This window comes from Saimiri boliviensis, chromosome 8 (assembly GCF_048565385.1).
Source record: "Saimiri boliviensis isolate mSaiBol1 chromosome 8, mSaiBol1.pri, whole genome shotgun sequence".
Taxonomy (NCBI): domain Eukaryota; kingdom Metazoa; phylum Chordata; class Mammalia; order Primates; family Cebidae; genus Saimiri; species Saimiri boliviensis.
The window spans coordinates 113500341-113519831 of NC_133456.1; the positions used below are offsets into that span (position 1 = coordinate 113500341).

General features: G+C 46.1%; 1 protein-coding gene across 2 annotated transcripts in view; it reads left to right on the forward strand.

Moving 5' to 3' along the window:
* ITIH5 (inter-alpha-trypsin inhibitor heavy chain 5) overlaps window positions 1–19491 on the forward strand; it is a 93353-nt gene that overhangs the window by 58575 nt on the left and 15287 nt on the right. Inside the window, exons 8-9 of one of the 2 annotated variants that reach the window (XM_074405072.1) lie at window positions 12026–12200; window positions 18051–18360. In XM_074405072.1, coding sequence (XP_074261173.1) covers window positions 12026–12200; window positions 18051–18360 — 485 coding nt within the window. The remainder of the gene's footprint in view (window positions 1–12025; window positions 12201–18050; window positions 18361–19491) is intronic. The other variant, XM_039478835.2, reaches the window with a different exon arrangement.

The following is a 19491-nucleotide window of genomic DNA, read 5'->3' on the forward strand; positions in this document are numbered from 1 at the left end:
GCCTGAAAGACTGTGGGGAGGGGTCTCAGAAGGCAAGCGCCATGTGGCCATCATGCAAATAAAAATTGACAGCAGAGAGCAGCAGGTCCACCTTTGTCTGTTCAAGTCTAGGCTTTGTGTAAGCATCTGAAGGTAAGGTCCCAGGAAATATTCAAGAGTCTAGCTTTCCTTTCTGGTTTCTGGAGCCAGTGTCATCAAACTCTTTTGGTAAAGGGACAGATGATAAACATCTTAAGTTTTGCAGGCCAGATGATTTCTCTCTTTTTTTTTTTTTTTTGAGATGGAGTTTCACTCTTGTTACCCAGGCTGGAGTGCAGTGGCGCAATCTTGGCTCACTTCAGTCTCCGCCTCCCAGGTTCCAGCAATTCTCCTGCCTCAGCCTCCTGTATGGCTGGGATTACAGGCATGTGCCACACCCCCTACCCTGGCTAATTTTGTATTTTAAGTAGAGATAGGGTTTCACTATATTGACCAGGCTGGTCTTGAACTCCTGACCTCAGTTGATCCACCCACCGCAGCCTCCCAAAGTGCTGGGATTACAGGAGCTTCAGTGCCAGGCTGAAGATTCATTTTTATTTTTTATTGAGATGGGGTTTCACCATGTTGGTCAGACTGGTCTCGAACTCCTGACCTCAGGTAATCCACCTGCCTCGGCCTCCCAAAGTGCTGGGATTACAGGTGTGAGCCACCATGCCCAGCCGAAGATTCATTTTTCAAACTTTCCCCCTCCCCTCCCATCCCCTCCCCTTCTTCCCCCTCCCTTCCTGTTGTAGAGACTAGGTTACCCAGGCTGGTTTTGAACTCCTAGACTCAAGTGATCCTCCCACCTTGGCTTCCAAAGTACTGGGATTACAGGAATGAGCCACCGCCCCCCGCCCCCAGATGGTTTCTGTTGTAACTACTCAACTCTGCTGTTGGAGTGCAAGATCTTCTGTCCTCCTTGTGACAAGAGCACAGCCACAGGCAATATACAAAGATATGGGTAAGGGCACAGTTTGCTGACACCTGTCTAGAGCAAGGACTCATGGAGCCGGCCTTGAGTTACATGCCAGTTGCTTGTGTTTATTCTCATCTACTAAGCTGCCCCTGTCCAGATGCTGCTACCAGCAGATGTGTGTTTCAGGAAAACATTGCAAAACAGAGATCTGGGGCTTGAGGCACGAAGCAGGAGACAGTGGGGAGAACTGGTTTTTGTCTCTGGCTCAGAATATGAGGTAATAAATGATGGACAGAGGGCAAAATATTTTTTCCCCAGGCTGTGAGTGAAAACTTGAATTTTTAGTTTCAAGAAAAGAATTGCTCCCCAACAATGATAATACAGACAATTTTAAATAAATTAGAGGCACCCATTAAAAAATGTATTGTTGTTGAGGTAGTTAAGATTTACCCAAATAAAGTGTATCTCAAAGGTAAAATGTTTTAATGTTTATTTTTCCTTTAAACTTTTAGGTTCAAGAGGTACATATACAGATGTGTTATATGGGTCAACTGTTGAGGGGGTTTGGTGTACAGATTATTTCATCACCCAGCTGATAAGCATAGTGTCTGATGGGTGGTTTTTGGACCCTCACCCTCCTCTCACCCTCCACCCTCAAGTACGCCCCAGTATCTGTTGTTCCCTTTTTTGTGTCCATGTGGACTCAATGTTTAGCTGCCACTTGTGAGAGCATACGGTATTTGGTTTTCTGTTCCTGGGTTAATTTGCTTAGGATAATGGTTTCTAATTCCATCCATGTTGCTCCAAAGGACATGATCTTGTTCTTTTCCATGGCTGCATAGTATTCCATGGTGCATTTGTACCACATTTTCTTTATCCAATCCACCATTGATGGTCATTTATGTTGATTCCATGTCTTTGATCTTGAGAACAGAGCTGTAATGAATGTATTCATGCGTGTGTCTTTATCGTAGAATGATTTCTATTCCTTTGGGTGTATATCCAATAGCGGGATGACTGGATTGAATCAGAGCTCTGTTTCCAGTTCTTTGAGAAATCGCCAGACTGCTATCCACAGTGACAGAAGTAGTTTACATTCCTACCGGGAGCGTGTAAGCATTCCCTTTTCTCTGCAACCTTGCCCACATCTGTTATAAGATGAGGTCATGTTATTGAAATGTGGAGTATCTCTGAATGTGGCTGTCATACAAAGAGACACTTGTCAGTATAGAGCTTGGGTGCTCCTGCATCACCTGCTCAGATTGCAGCCTTGCTGTGAGCATCTGAAAGTGTGGCGCCAGGAGCTCACAGAAAAGTCTCGTTTTCCCCTTTCCTAGTTTTTCACTTAAGTCCCAAATCGGATTGGCAGACTTTTTCTGTAAAGGGCTAGATAGGGGCTGAAATGAAACTTTGCTACAGGTAACAGCAAGATAAAGACTACAAGTCAAAGAGAATTAAGTGAGATAACAAACGTGGAAGTGCTTATCAGAGTGTCAGAATGCTCTGCCACCGGGCGGGCGTTGTGCAGTCTTGGCTGGCTGATTGAAATTGCAACTGGGTAAAATTCCAAGGCGCTGGTCGTGCCTGAGAACACAGCCACCCACTTCTCGGTTCAGGACACCTGACTCTCACTCAGCTTCGCACTTTGGCTTTCATTCTAGACTTCAGATTCTCCAAACACAAAACAAATATGGGTTATAAGCTGTCAGGGAGCCGCTAGGTAGAGGGGACACAGGAATACGTGAGACACAGCCTTTTCTCACAGGAAGCCCAGAGAAGAAGAGAAAGACAAAAATGATACAGAGAGTGCACCGTGTAACAGGGCTCTATGAGAGGGTCAGGAGTTGAGGGGTGGTGATCAGTTCTTTTTCGTGGTGGGAGAGTAGGGGATGATGAATGCTTCTCAGAGGAGGGCATAGTTGAGTGAGTCTCAAAGGCCTGTTAGAAGTTAATTGAGTGGGTGGCATGAGAAGAGGGGGATTGGATCCAAGCAGAATGAGGGAGCTGCGTGATGTGTGCAAGGCGTGGAGGAAGAAGAAAGCTCATATCCAAGGGCATCAGCCCTAAGTTACTTTCACCAAGAGCTTCAGAATTTTGCTGGAGAAAAGAAACATGGACTAGCCTGACCCCGGTGGCTCATGCCTGTAATCCCAGCACTTTGGGAGGCTGAGAGGGGCAGATCACCTGAGGTCAGGAGATGGAGACCAGCCTGGGCAACACGGCAAAATCCCATCTCTACTAAAAACACAAAAGTTAGCTGGGCATGGTGATGGGTACCTAGAGTCCCAGCTACTCGGCAAGCTAAGGCAGGAGAATTGCTTGAACCTGGGAGGAGGAGGTTGGAGTGAGCCATGATCGCGCCACTGTACTCTTGCCTGGGCGACAGAGTGAGACTCTGTCTGGAAAAAAGAAAGGAACATGGAGCAATCATATATTATTCAAAACTAACTGAGAGAGTGGAAAGGATTGCAGGGAAGAGAAAGAACGTGAGATAGTCAGGGAAAGATTAATGATGGAGGTAGAAAAGGAACTGGTCATTGAAGATGGGATACTATTTTCTTGGCAGGAAAAGAAAGAGTGAATTCTTGGTTGGAGAAAACCAAGAAGCGTGAAAGAAGATTGAATACGCTGTAATGTGACGGTTTGGGCAATGTTTTGGACTAGATAACTTGAAAACCTTCCTGATACAAACATTTAGAAAAGGATTTAAATTGGAACAGGTCTTTTGAGTGCATAGCTGAGCTGGTAAGCAAGACACCACAGAATCTAACATCATCCTCTGACTTACTTCCTGTTAGAGCAGGCAGCCATGCCTGGGAATCACCTGGAGCTGCAGTTAGAGGTAGGCTGGGTTCTTGTGAAGGCTATCATGCCCATGTGCTAAGGCTGTATTTCTGCTAGAATGAGAAGTACGGCATTGACGATGAATGTAAATCTCCCTAAGTACTGACCTTCCACAGGAAGACAAGTGGGAAAAAAATCTGTTTCTAGCCCTGAGTTATTTACATATCAAGTATAAAAAATGGATTTGCCTACTATGTCATAAAGAGTAGCAGAAATGTTATTGGCAAAGAGCTTTTCAGAAAAACGTACAATGACATGATTAGGTAAATGTTTGATACACTTGTGAAAGCAAAGTCAAAACATTAGGTAACTAATCTTAACATAAGCTGGAGGGTTAAGATGAAACAGTTTGCTTTTCAAGTTAGAATATGTTATGCAAACACAAAGATTAATGGAATTAGTTTTGTTTATATTGCAAAAAATGTTTTAATATCTAAATCTATTCAGCCTTTTTAAAAAAAACGTAAGGCTGACTCTAGCCAGAATTTAGTCTTTAATGATCTATTTTAGAACCAGTCATGAAACGGTATTGGTATTTAGAAACGTCACAATAAAAGTGCATTTTATCTTGCTATGAAGAAATAATCTGTTTATATTTTTACATAGATTAGGTAAACACATATGCAAATAAGTATTTCAAATCGGAGTTGTGATATTATCTAGCACAGTGCTGCATTCAAAGAGCATTTTAAAGTAGAATTTAAGCAGTAAATGAAAGCGTAGTAGCTTAAAATAATATATTTTAAAAATAGGAGCCCTGTGATTTTGCTTAATTTAAGAAATATGTTTTTCTTGGCAGTGTGAACGTTAAAATGTTGAGACCAAAGAAAAGTGTTTTTGACATTTACTTCTAAGTGAAATTTCATTAAACCGTTTTAAAATTTTGGAAGATATATGACTTGTATCCCAAATTTTCCATTTATACGAATAAAGCTAATTAGCTTCTGCCATTTCTCCAAAAAGAACATTTTGGCCAATAGAAAAATCGTTCTAGTTTCTTTCAACAAAATTTCCCAAATTTGACAGAGACACCTTTTTTGGTTATCTTCTGTTTGTTGTAATTGAAAATTTTTATTTTTAATATGAATTATATAATGTGGTTCATTTCAGGAGGTATTTACAGCAGAGGTTCAACAAAAGGAACTTGGCATTGCACGAGCGTTTATTTCCTGTAGGCGTTTTCATAACCCCCTGACGTGTTACTTACACTCTTGAACCGTAGGCAATGGACCGTAGCATTATTTTGTAATGTTTTGATTTCTTCTTGGGAGCCAATCTGTTGCTAGATTTTAAAAAAGTACAACAATGATATGGACCCGAATACATTATGGAGAACTGGTTCTTCTTACTTCATTTATTGCCTTACTTCTAAGACTGGGATTAAAAAAAAAATCTGATTACTTGGTGCATCAGTCACAATAAGATTTCAGAAAAGTTTCCTTCAAATTATTGAATGACTTGCAGAGTGTAACATAAGTTTATGCTACTTTTTATAGAATAGGTCTTTGCAATCTTGTAATACTGTGGACTTGGAATCCCCCCAGTGAGGCTTAGTGGACACTCACGGCCTGGTGACGTCCCTTGGCAAGTCATGGCTACTGTGAGCTCAGCCATGATCGTGACTCCAAGGTGACTTGGGACCATGCTGTGTACTGGTGTCTGTGGGGTGCAGAGGGGGGTGACAGATTTGAGGCTGGGGAGGTGGACATTCCCGTTCTCCTCCTTGTGGGCTTAGGCAAGAAATTTCAGGTTGCAGCAAGAATCTGCTGTTGTGAACTTTGACGAAGTTGTGGATTCTTTTTCTTTTTGTTGGTTCTTTCAGGTGGCATGATACAGGGCCATACTGCCACCCATCAAGGGGCACTGAGGGCCTCCTGCCTGCTGAGTCAGGAAGGCCTAAGGACAGTACAGATGCCTGCCCCTCCCCACTGGTGTCCATGACGTCCGCCCACCTTAGAAAGGACAAAGGCTGACCTGCCACTACAGCTTGTCTTGGGCATATTTTATTTCCAATATTACCTTTCAGAAACTTACGGCTGTTTTTATGGTGTGTATTTGCTAATCATGATTCTCTTCATGGTACAGATCAGACTTTCAGAAGGTCTTTGATTTCTTTATTGGATTTTTTTTTTTTTTTTTTTTTTTTTGAGATGGAGTCTCACTCTGCACCCAGGCTGGAGTGTGGTGGTGCTATCTCTGCTCACTGCAACCTCTGCTTCCTGGGTTCATGTGATTCTCCTACCTCTGCCTCCCAAGAAGCTGGGATTACAGGCATGCATCACCATACTTGGCTAATTTTTGTATTTTTATTAGAAATAGGGTTTCACAACGTTGCCCAGGCTGGCCTTGAACTCCTGACCTCAGGTGATCCTCCTGCCTCAACCTCCCAAAGTGCTGGGATTACAAGCATGAGCCACTGCACCTGGCCTTTAGTGGATTATTTTAAGTTGCTCATCTTAGGCCTTTCCCTTTGGCTCATTCAAAAGGACTGTGTGGATCAATGAGAAGGAAAATCTCAACTCCCTGGTAAACATTTTAGACTGTGGCCAGTGATGGCGCCCCTTAGGAGAACAGCACGATCATTGTGTAGGAGGCGTGGGATGGCTAATGCCGAGTTCCCTTGAACTTGGATTCACCTGTGATGTCATGGGTTCTCCTTGTCTTATGCCCCAAAACCTAGGGTTTGTGGCACAAGAGCCTTTTGTGTCAGGGTTAGTGTCCATTGAGTATGGTTGGAGAAAAGCTGCATCGTGGGTACCCGATGGAAGTGGGAGGAAGCTGTGGGCCGCAGCAGGCTCTTCCATGGGCTCCCTGACTTCCCCTCTGAGGGTCTCACTAGACAGCGCTTCTCTACTTGGAAAATGTTTACTGGCCATTCACCCCTTTGAGGGTGGTGCCAAGAGCCTGAAGCTCCTTGGCTCAGTTTTATAGGAAAGAGGGAGAGGAAGGGAAGGGAAGGCCCCATCTCTTGTTCTCAGCACAGCTTCACACAGGGCCTGTGATGCACAGGACAGACACCATTAAAGAGACTCTGCAGGCCGGGCGCGGTGGCTCACGCCTGTAATCCCAGCACTTTGGGAGGGTGAGGCGGGCGGATCATGAGGTCAGGAGATGGAGCCCATCTGGCCAACATAGTGAAACCCCGTTTCTATCAAAAATACAAAAAAATTAGCTGGACACAGTGGCCGATGTCTGTAATCCCAGCTACTCGGGAGGCTGAGGCAGAGAGAATCGCTTGAACCCGGGAGGCGGAGGTTGCAGTGAGCCGAGACTGTGCCATTATATTCCAGCCTGGGGACAGAGTGAGACTCTGTCTCAAAAAACGAAACAAAACAAAACAAAAAGAAAAAAAGAAGAAAAAGAAGAGACTCTGTAATCTTCCTCCCCAAAGATCCACTAGAACAAGCAAGACCATTGCCAACTGTGTTGAAGGGATGGAGAATCTGAAATAGAGTTTAACTTGTATTTGTGTCCCGCCTTGTGCCTGGAAGAATTTAAACAGACAGAGATTAAAGAATTTACTTAATAGTAAACCTAAGACAGAGCTGGAATGGACTTCTAAGATTGTGTTTTTGAAGCAAATAAGTTTTTGTTCTTTTAACCACAAGTGAACCATTTATAAGAAGATGAATTCGTTACCATAAAATAGTATTAAACAGACAGTGATTTCTATCCTTCGTGACTCTAAATAACTAGGATTAGAAGGAATCTTGCATAATGCCTGCATCCAGGACAAGGTATGTCTTCACTATCCGAATAGTAAGAAGTTTGTTCTTTCCATTTATTAAATGTATCTGGGTGCAATTTTCAAAATCTCCCTTCAGTCCAAACATCACCTGGTATTTTTTAAATTTTAATTTAATTAGTTAATTAATCAATGTATTTATTTATTTATTTTTTAGAGAGAGGGTCTTGCTGTGTTGCCCAGGCTGAAGTGCAGTGGCGTGATCATAGCTCACTGCAGCCTCAAACTCCTGGGTTCAAGTGATCCTCCTGCCTCAGCCTCTGGAATAGCTGGGACCACAGCCATTGCTACTCACCTGGAATTTTTAAAAGATCTCTTCTGATGACATGTGGACCCATGTCTGCAGCTTGTCCTCTTGTGTTAGCAGAGATGACGCTCATTCACGATGGATCGTGCTTTTAGGAATAGGCACGGATCCCCCAGGGGACACCCGAAGGCCTCTTGCGTGTTGGCTTCTATGAGAACCCTGTTTTTCCCAGGCATGGTGACTCACACCTCACCACTTTGGGAGGCCGAGGCGGGTGGATCATGAGCTCGAGAGATCGAGAGTCCCTACGAACATGGTGAAACCCTGTCTCTACTAAAAATACAAAAATTAGCCGGGTGTGGTGGCATGCACCTATGGTCCCAGCGACTTGGGAGGCTAAGGCAGGAGAATTGCTTGAACCCGGGGGGCGGAGGTTGCAGTGAGCTGAGATCATGCCACTGCACTCCAGCCTGGGGACAGAGCAAGACTCCATCTCAAAATAAAATTAAAAAAAAAAAAAAAGGAAATAAAGAACCCTGTTTTCCTTTTCAGCGAGGCCCCACAGGTGCTCCTTATCTTTCTTTCCCTAGGCACAGGTGTTTGGTTTTCCTGCCTATTCCTGATCCCCCACTCTCCCCTAGACTTGCTAACTCCTCCCCACTGGCTTCCCGGCCAGGAGTTGTCAGGCAGGGACCTGAGCTCCCTCCCCTTGGCTTCCACTCCAGATAGCCCCTGTCCTTGTCCGAGAGGATAAAGACGAGGAGGATGGCTTGTTGGAAACTCTTCTTATGGCCCCCAAGAGTGAGTGTGGCCTTCTAAAGTCAGACACTTAGTCCCCTTGCCAATCAGGCAGTCTGCAGGGGTGAGTGGAGTGGTTGCCTGCAGTTTGCAGCGGTGAGTGGGGCTGGGTGGCTCCAGTCTGTGAAGGTTAATGGAAGCTGTTGTCCCCTCTGGAATGAGGGCAGGAGTCCATCCACATGGCTCTCCTCCCAGTGGGAATGGAGCAACCGGGAGGGGCCTGGGCCGCCTTCTCTGGTGCAGGCAAGGACAAGTTGCAGCTGAGGCCTTACAAGGTCATAAGGAGCCTGTAGCTGCTGAGCTGAGGGAAGGAGGGTGGAGAGATGGAACAGCTCTTCCTAAAGCGGCATATCCATCGCTGAGGGAAAAAAAATACCGGCTTAAGAGCCAGGCGGGTCCCTCTGGAGGTTCTTGACACACTGCAAAGGATCCCTGAGGATGCCAGCAGCTAAGGCAGTAGCCCCGCCACGGGTCCCCTCCCAGCAGGCCCCCATGCAGCCCCACCACGCTGGGCCCAGCCCTCTGTAGCACGGAGTCTCGCAGGAGGGCCTGAGAACCGGGCCCAGCACTGCCCCACCCTGGCCACTGTGTGCTGCTGTCCCTCCCATCCCAGCCAGCACCTCAGACCTTCCTGGGTCGGGACACCTGAATTGTGAGCACCCATCTGATGCTCACACAGGGTATGCTGGCTCTAAGTGAGAGGAGGGGCAGGGTGCCCAGGATGAACCAGGATGAGAAGGGCCCAGCGCCCTGGCGGAGCTGTGCAGGGCAGTTCTCTGTTTTATTGATCATCACTGCAGCTTGTCCATCAGGCAGCTCAGAGCTTCCTGCATGTCCTCATTCTCAGTAGTGTCTGTCTGAGGTTCTCAAGGGCTGGGCTGCATCTCTCATGCTTTGCACTCACCAAAAAAACCCTCTCTGTCTCTTTCTCTCCCCTCCCAGCCTCTGTTTTCCTCCCCACCCCCATTTTCCTCTTTCCCCTACTCTTTCTGTTTCTCTCGTTCTCTCTGTCCCTCTCTTCAGTATTCTCTCTGTCTCTGACTCCTCTGTCTCTGTCCTTCTCTGTCTCTGTCTTATTTGTTTAATAATACAGCAGATATTTACTAAAAGCCTACAGTGTACATAATGCCACCACGTTGGGAGCAGGGGGCAGGGCAAGGGGATGGCTGTTTTCAGAACTCCCTGTCCGGTGTGACAGATGGATCATTTATTCACTGCTCACTTATTCAGGACATATTTGTCCAGCATCTCCTATGCACCAGGCACTGCTGGGTATTAAATATAGAATAATAAATATACAATAATAAAACAGAAAAAGTGGCCAGGTGTGGTGGCTTATGCCTGTGATCCCAGCACTTTGGGAAGCTGAGGCAGGCAGTTCATGAGGTCAAGAGATTAAGACCATCCTGGAGAACATAGTGAAACTTATCTCTACTAAAAATACAAAAATTAACTGGCTGTCGTGGCAGGCACCTGCAGTCCCAGCTACTTGGGAGGCTGAGGCAGGAGAACTGCTTGAACCCAGGAGGCAGAGGTTGCAGTGAGGCAAGATTGCACCACTGTCCTCCAGCCATGTAAACATAATAATAAAAAAATAAAACAGAAAAAGCTCCTGCACACGGAAGCATAGAATGGAGATGGACAGACCAGTCAATGCACACAGAGGGGACATTCTGTCTATCAACATGAAAGGAGAGAGCAGGGGCCCATGCTCTGGGGAGTGGAGGGCAGGGCTGGGAGGCAGGGAAGGAATCTCTTGGAAGATCAGGGCCCCACGGAGAGTTGGGGATGAACCCAGCCTCAAGAGTGACAGCTGGCCCTGAAGCCTGTACTCTTCACCTTCGTAAGATGCAAGATGTCCTTTCATGGTAATTATGCAGTGACAGTCCCTAACCTCCTACGCTGAGCCTCTTTAAGCGTCTAACAGCAGTGCCGCTTGGGAGGACAGTGTTCACTCACAGTATCTGAGGATTACTATAGAAACCTTTTCTAGGCCCCTAGAGCAGGCGTCCCCAAACTACGGCCCACGGGCCACATGCGGCCCCCTGAGTCCATTTTTCCGACCCCCTGCCGCACTTCAGGAAGGGGCACCTCTTTCATTGGTGGTCAGTGAGAGGAGCACAGTATGTGGCGGCCCTCCAGCGGTCTGAGGGACAGTGAACTGGCCCCCTGTGTAAAAAGTTTGGGGACACCTGCCCTAGAGTATTTCTGGTTTTAGGTCATATGGCTTCCTTCTTCTTTCCACGCATCACAGCTGCCTTCAGTGCACACTTGTTACCACTTAGCATCCTCGATCTCACCTGTATCACTTCCTGGCTTTGCTCAAACCACCTTCCTTCTCTTCAGAATGCCCTCCCAAGCCGGGTGCGATGGCTCATGCCGATAGTCCTAAAGCTTTGAGAGGACAAGACAGGTGGATTGTCTGAGCTCAGGAGTTTGAGACCACTCTGGCAACATGGTAAAACCCTGACTCTACTAAAATACAAAAATTAGCTGGACGTGGTGGTGCACACCTGTAATCCCAGCTACCCAGGAAGCTGAGGCAGGAGAATCGCTTGAACCCAGGAAGCAGAAGTTGTAGTGAGCTGAGATCGAGCCACTGTACTCTAGCCTGGGCGACAGAGTGAGAATCTGTCTCCAAAAAAAAAAAAAAAAAAAGAAAAGAAAAGAAAAATTAAAAAAAGAATGTCCTTCCAATTCTTTCAAGCTATTTTTTAAACACCCTCAAATTCCTCTTCCTCTGTAAAGCCTCACATCAACCCAGTCCACAGTAATTTCATAATCTTTTCAATTCCCATGGTATTTATTATTTGACCCATCAATTTTATAATTCATTAAACATTCACCTGCCTCACCTTGGCCTAGCACCCCCTGCGTGTCATTAGGTGATAGAGGAAGGAGACTCCCCTGCAAAGAGCTCACAACCTCGGAAGGGAAGGAGACAAAAGAATCATCATCATGGTGTGATGTGTGCTTTATAATAGGAATGTGTCGAGGGCTTTGCCAGCTTAAGGGAGGGAATGATCGGCTCTCTTCAGAGAAGTTAGAAACATTTCGAACAGAGAATTTGCACAGTTGCCTGGGTTTTAAGAATGACAAGGGGTTTGTCAAGCGAAAGATGGAGGTAGGGCAGTGGGGAAGAACACGCGGGGTGAGAGAACGGCAATGGTGGAGACGTGGAGCCCGAGGCACCGTGGCCGGTGTCAGCACGGGACATGTCGTACATTCACACCCACTCGCGTCTACAACTGTAACACGTTTATGCCTTTTTTTTTTTCCAGCCAGGTAACCAATTTCTTGACATTCAGCCAAGTGCCCTTTACAGAGCTGACGCTGACTTTGAACCCTGAAGTTGTTCCTGGGCGGAGGGGTGGGGCGGGTGTGGTTTTCAGAACAGGGAGCAAGTAGACTCATGTGAGCAGCTGTGGCTGGTTTTACTTTTGTGTTTGCCTAGACCAAGGATGCCCTCTTCACGATCCTCCATGACCTCCGACCCCAGGACCGTTTCAGTATCATTGGATTTTCCAACCGGATCAAAGTATGGAAGGACCACTTGATATCGGTCACTCCGGACAGCATCAGGGATGGGAAAGTCTACATTCACCATATGTCCCCCACTGGAGGTAAAGGTGACTCCTCCTTCTCACATTGGCTTGGTTTTGACTTAATAATACTTTTTTTTTTTTTTTGCCACGAGACAAGGATTTGAAAGCTGGGGTTGATGATGGGACAGGAAAGGAGGCAGCAGGTGAGAGCTTTCTCAGCAGCTTACGTTGCTCTGAGTACCAGATCCGTGTTCTCCTTTCCCAGTCCCCAAACGTAGCTGGTCCAGTTCTGGGGGAAGAGAACCTGAGAGCTGTTTGGAGGCTTTCCTGGTTCATCTCATGGATCCTGTTGCAAAAAGTTTTGTTGCTGCAAAAACAATACTGCTTTTGTAAGTTGTTGTGGGGTGTCTCGAATTACAGCCACAGGGACCAGCCAGTGTTTCATGCACACCTTGGCCAGTGGCAAGTGGAACTGCTTTGCAAAACAAGGAGCCCCAAACGTGTGTCTGGGTGGCCCGGGAGGGCTGTGGAGGTCAAATGTGATGGGGGAAGACGTAGGTTCTCAGCCACTGAACACTTGTCTTGGGTGGTGCCCAGGTAAGGGTGCAGAATGTTAAGAGAGGAGAGAAAAGCTCATAAAGAATTCTGAGAAGACTAGAGAATCAGAGCAGTGTGTTACCCAGCTGGGCCAGATGTTAAGTTCTCTCAACTCAGGACCTGCGCCTTGCTCTCGCCATCCCCTGTATCACCCGTGCAGTGGACACAGAAGAGGTGCTCAGTAGTGGTGCATTTTACAGAACGGGACCTACTCCCTGTTCCCTTCCTTACAGGCTCTGTACAGAGACACCACCTCCTGCTTAATTCCACTTCGGTAATCTGGAAACATACAAAACACTCCGTTGACTCTTCTCCCATCTGGGGTTTTCCATCTTTCATATATTCATGGTTTCCCAATCCAAGACAAAGCCCTCATTTCCCAAATGGATTTAGTTTGGAACTTGATCTAGCTTGGCTGGTACTTTGCTTTACACTGGGGTTTCCTACTAGTCCCTGAAACAGTGTAATCCAGGAACCATTTTGGTGTCTGATGGGAGAAACAGAAGATTAGATTTAATATGATAGCGATGCTCTAGTGATGCCCTCTTCTCTCAGGAAGTCCACAACACTGTAAAACCCTTGAAGGAAGAGATTCCTTTTCATGTTTACATAGTCCCGGCCTCCCTGCATGGTTCCTGCCAGAGGGCATGCTCCGTGGATATTTGTAGATTGGATTTATTTTAATGGTCCTGCTTACTAGAAGAATGATGTGTGTGTGCCGGTGGAGTAGGGCTGTGGCGTAATAAACAGCTTTAGAAAATGGCTGGGCCAGGTGTGGTGGCTCACCCCGGTAATCCCAGCACTTTGGGAGGCCGAGGCGGGTGGATCACCTGAGGTCAGGAGTGCGAGACCAACCTGACCAACATGGTAAAACCCCGTCTCTACTAAAAATACAAAAAATTAGACGGCATGGTGGCAGGTGCCTGTAATCCCAGCTACTTGGGAGTCTGAGGCAGGAGAGTTGTTTGAACCCAGGAGGCAGAGGTTCCAGTGAGCCAAGATTGCGCCATTGCACTCCAACCTGTGTGTCAGTGAGACCGTCTCAAAAAAAAAAAAAAAAATAGATGACTGATGTAAGTTACAGTCTTTTGGACTCCAAGCCTTAGAGACCCTTTTGGTTTCCTTCATTTTTCTTGACACCGTATTGCCTGAGCCTCTGCAGGGGCACGGCAGATCAGCCTGCTTCTCGCTAAGACGTGCAGCATCAGGATTGCGAGCTAGGATTCTGAAGCCAGACTGCCTGGGTTTGAATCCAGATTCACCTCTATGCCTCAGTTTCCTCATCTGTAGAATGAAGATAACAATGGAGTCAAATCAGGATGGAGTGAGTTAAAACATTTCAAGTGGCTAGACTGGTCCTGGCACATAGGAAGTCCTCTTTTAAGCATCAGACGTGGCCATTGTTTTAACACACTTGGGTGACCCCTCTCACTGGCATCAGACGTGGCCATTGTTTTAACACACTTTGGTGACCCCTCTCACTGGTGCTCATGAGTCCTTTGAGGACAGCTCCTCTTTATTTTCAGTGGGCAGGGGATGCCCCACGTAATGTGGGCTTGATGCCAGTCCCTGCAGGGCCTCTGGTGTCTGTGTGCCATCAGGAAAGCTAATTCATCCCTCTGCCTGGGATCTCCTTGGCTTTAAAGTGGAGTGAGAGGTTTGGCACCATTGCTAAATACAGACAAAAGAAAAAAAACAAATGTCAATTTATCCTTACTCACACACCCAGAGGCACCAAGAAATTAGACTGGGCCTTAAGAAAGGCAAATTAGGCCGGGTGTGGTGGCTCATGGCTGTAATCTTAGCACTTTGGGAGGGCAAGCGGGGCGGATTGCCTGAGCTCAGGAGTTTGAGCAGCCTAGGCAACACGGCAAGATCCTGTCTCTACTAAAATACAAAAAATTGGCTGAGGCTGGCAGCTTGCCCCTGTAGTCCCAGCTACTCGGGAGGCTGTGGCAGGAGAATTGCTTGAAGCCGAGAGGCGGATGTTGCAGTGAGCCGAGATCGCACCACTGCACTCCAGTCTGGGCGACAGAGTGAGTCTCTGTCTCAAACAGGAAAAAACAAAACAAAACAAAAAAAAACGCAGATTAGCGATTCCAATAAAATGTTCAATAGCTTTCTTTCCATTGGACTCTGCATCCTAGCAAGAATGATGAACCTTCTTTTCATGGGCAGAGCCTCATCTGTTTTTTTAGCTAGAAATTCTGGAGGATGTAAAGCCATGGGGAGAGGATCTGTTTTTCTCAAATGTGCTACCTTTTAATTTTAATTTCTAATCTTTGGGGGTCCATAGTAGGTATATATATTTCTGGGGTATATGAGGCATTTTGATACAGGTATACATTGTGTGATCATTACATCAGGGGAAATGAGATAGACATCACCTCAAGCATTTGTCTTTTGTGTTACAAACAATCCGATGATACTTTGAGTTATTTGTAAATGTATCATGAAATTGTTGTTGAATATAATCACCCTGTTGCACTATCAAATACTAGATTGTATTCTTTCTTTTTTATTTTATGTTTTTATTTTGTATTCATTCTCTTTAGCTACTTTTTGTACCAGTTAACATCCCTCCTTCTTCCCCACCTGCCTCTACCCTTCCCAGCCTCTGAGAACCATCCTTCTACTCTAGCTCCATGAGTTCAATTGTTTTACTTTTTAGCCCCCACAAATAAGCGAGAACATGGGAAGTTTGTCTTTCTGTGCCTGGCTTAACTCACTTAATATAATGAGCTCCAGTTCCATCCGTCTTGTTGCAAATGACAGGACCTCCTTCTTTTTTATGGCTGAATAGTGCTCCATGGTATATATGTGCCACAAATCTGGTAAAATTTGCAGGTAGAGAAAAGTCACTTCAGTCAGGGTGATGGATGGTGGTGCTGATCATTAAACTCTAAATTTACTAAAAATCATGAACTGGACACTTAGAATGGGTGATCTTTTGGTATGTAGCTTTTATCTCAAGCCATTAAAAACGACAACAACAAAGGAAATAGGTATTTACATTACAGTAAGATCTCTGCTTTACTTGGTGATGGTGGGGTGTTGGTAGCTTAGTTCAATGGAATTCTTAGCTAATCCAGAAACCTCATTGTGGCTGGGGTTTCAACCTCAACCAACAAACCACCTGTCTCTCCATCCACCAAGCAAATACTTGTTCAGCCCCTGTCAAAGACACTGGGCCCAACTTTATTTATTCATTTATTTTGCTCCCAAACTTAAATTGTCTGATTTATTTTAATCATAAAGTAGTGAATTCAAGATACATGGGTGGCTGGGCACGGTGACTCATGCCTATAGTACCAGCACTTTGGGAGATTGAGGTGGGAGAATCGCTTGAGCCCAAGAGTTTAAGACGAGCCTGGGCAACACAGCGAGACCCTGTCTCTAAAAAAACAGAAGGAAAAGGAAAGAAAACAGGGGGACATTTCTTTTCTTTTCTTTTTTTTTTTTTTGAGACAGAGTTTCGCTCTTGTTACCCAGGCTGGAGTGCAATGGCGCGATCTCGGCTCACCGCAACCTCCGCCTAATGGGTTCAGGCAATTCTCCTGTCTCAGCCTCCTGAGTAGCTGGGATTACAGGCACACGCCATCATGCCCAGCTAATTTCTTGTATTTTTAGTAGAGACGGGGTTTCACCATGTTGACCAGGATGGTCTCGATCTCTTGACCTCATGATCCACCCGCCTCGGCCTCCCAAAGTGCTGGGATTACAGGCTTGAGCCACCGCGCCTGGCCCGACATTTCTTTTTTAAGAAAGCAGTAACCTGTAGTGTAACACAGCCACAGAAAGATGTATGTGTAGTAAGTGTACAGCTTGATACATTTTCATAAACTGGACATATCCCAGACCCAGATCAAGAAACAGAACATTTAGAACTCTAGAAGCCTGCTCGTATTCTCACCCCATTTTTCCCATGGAAGTATCTATTCTAAAACATTTGAGAAATAAAGAAAATTATTAAAAGAAAAGAGAGAAAAACCTCTTGCTATCCACAGATACCTGCTAATGTCAGGGGTGTTTATTCTTCCATCGTTTCTCAGAGTTGAGGTTTGTTTTCTGCTTTTGATCAGTTTTCTAAGCCACAGATTCCTGGTAAAGTTTTTCTTCCCTGTCGCCTCCAACTTTATTTTATTTATTCATTTATTTATTTCATATTTTCTTTTTCTGTTGAGACAGGATCTCACCCTTTCACCTAGATTGGAGTGCAGTGGCTCAATCTTGGCTCACTGCAACTTCCACCTTCTGGGTTCAAGTGATTCTCCAACCTTAACCTCCCAAGTAGCTGGGAATACAGGCATGCATCACTACACCCGGCTAATTTTTAAATTTTTGGCAGAGATGGGATTTTGCCATGTTGGCCAGGCTGGTCTTGAACTCCTGACCTCAGGTGATCTGCCTGCCTCGGCCTCCCAAAGTTCTGGGATTACAGGCATGAGCTACTGTGCCCAGCTGGCCCCCAACTTTAATCAGACCTGCTACTGACAAATGCCTCTGGAAGAAAAAGGGGGGCAGGAGGAGAAATATTTCATGCTCCTCCCTTTGCAGGGTTCTACCAAGCAGAGGTAACCTGAAGGGACAGGAAGCAAGGAAAGAAGAGACGATATAGGCAAGAAATTCATTCTTTCATCAGCACCATCCAGCCCTGGACAACACTGGAAGGCATCTGAGATGTCAGCAGCTACCTTCCGCCCCCTCATTCCATGCCCCCACCTCCCCCTGCGGCTCTTTCTCCCTCCAAATTCCTGCTGTCCTGTCTGCTGAGCACCTTCCTGCTCTTTTCAAAGCCATTCTCAGAAAAGGGCACAGAAGCCATTGAAGCTCAGGTAGTAGAGACTGCTAAGCTAAAGTGGAGGTTTGTTACAGCGGGATAATCCCCAGTCACTTACATGCATTTAGCAAATGCACGCCAAGTTTCTGGATGTCCTCCATTGGGTGGTTGAGCATGGATTGCAGTTATGGAAGTAAATTCAGGCCTGGTACAGTGGCTCACACCTGTAATCCTAGCGCTTTGGGAGGCCAAGGCAGGTGAATCACGAGGTCAAGAGTTCGAGACCCGCCTGGCCAACATGGTCAACCCCATTTCTACTAAAAATACAAAAATTAGCCAGGTGTGATGGTGCATGTCTGTAATCATAGCGACTCAAGAGGCTGAGGCTGGAAAATTGCTTGAACCTGGGAGGCGGAGTTTGCAGTGAGTGGAGGTCATGCCATTTTACTCCAGTTTGGGTGACAGAGCAAGACGCCATCTCAAAAAAAAAAAAAAGTGCCTTCAGAGTGGGGAGGTAAGTGCAGAGGCTTGAGCTGTCCTGTGTTGGCGTCCTGCAGGCACAGACATCAATGAGGCCCTGCAGACGGCCATCAGGCTCCTCAACAAGTACATGGCCCACAGTGATGGTGGAGACCGGAGCGTGTCCCTCATCATCTTCCTGACGGACGGGAAGCCTACGGTTGGGGAGACGCACACCCTCAAGATCCTCAACAACACCCGGGAGGCCGCCCGAGGCCAGGTCTGCATCTTCACCATTGGTATCGGCACCGACGTGGACTTCAGGCTGCTGGAGAAGCTGTCGCTGGAGAACTGCGGCCTCACGCGGCGTGTGCACGAGGAGGAGGACGCGGGCTCGCAGCTCATCGGGTCTGTGGTCTGAGGCCATCTGGGGTCGGCAGGGGTGCGGAGGGGTGACTGTGGTGGGAACTTGGGCAGGAGCGTGCTGCTCCTCCCCAGGCTTGCGTCTGCTGACCGCCATCGCAGGTCACTGCACTGGGAGGTGTCACAATGTGTTTTGAAACCAGGGAGCTCAGAGTTCAAATTTTGGTCCTCTTTTTGTGAGTTTAGGCAAGACTTTAAGACTGTTTGTACCCCCGTCTCCTCATCGCTAAGATGAGGATTATGGTTGGTTACAGAATTTAATGAGAAAATAGCGGTGTAAAAATGCTGTTAAAGCATTGGCAGAGTGGCCATCCCATGTTAAGTATTTAATGAGCTCTCATGGTTCATGAACATCTCATAGTTCAAAGCACTTTCTAGCAAGTTTACTTTGATTCTACCCTGTGAGTAAGTAGTGGACTACTGTTATTTTCATTTTGAGTACTAGTTAAAAGATTTTATTTAGAAGCAAAACAACCAGATAAAACTGGCAAATAATCAGATTATTTTGAGGTGGAGAAGAAATGAGATCTTTCAAATGAGAGATGGAGGAAACTTAGATCTTTTAAAACAGAAATAGCTTCCCTCGGATCTCATGTCGCTACACACAGCCTGCCACTTTGCTGTCGACTGAGTGAAGAACCAGCTCCCAGTTCAGCGTGAGGTGCTTTAATCTGCATCGTGGCATATATGGTATCTACTTTAAAGGAAAGGGGAAGTTTGGGTAGATTTGTGGCTGTTTAATAGCCATAATCAAAGGACATTTATAATGGTAAATGGAAGTGGAGGTCCCTAAGGTATGCAGTAAACACAGGTCCTTGGTTTGGGATTAGCTACCATTTTCTCCATTGCCTCCCATGCATCTTTTTTTTTTTTTTTTTTTTTTTTTTTTTTTTTTTTTTAGACATAGTCTCACTCTGTCACAAGGCTAGAGTACAGTGGCGTGATCTCAACTCACTGCAACCTCCACCTCCCAGGCTCAAGCAATTCTCCTGCCTCAGCCTCCCGAGTAGCTGGGACTACAGGCTCACGCCACCACACCCAGCTAATTTTTGTATTTTTAGTAGAGACAGGGTTTCACCATTTTAGTCAGTATGGTCTCGATCTCCTGACCTCATG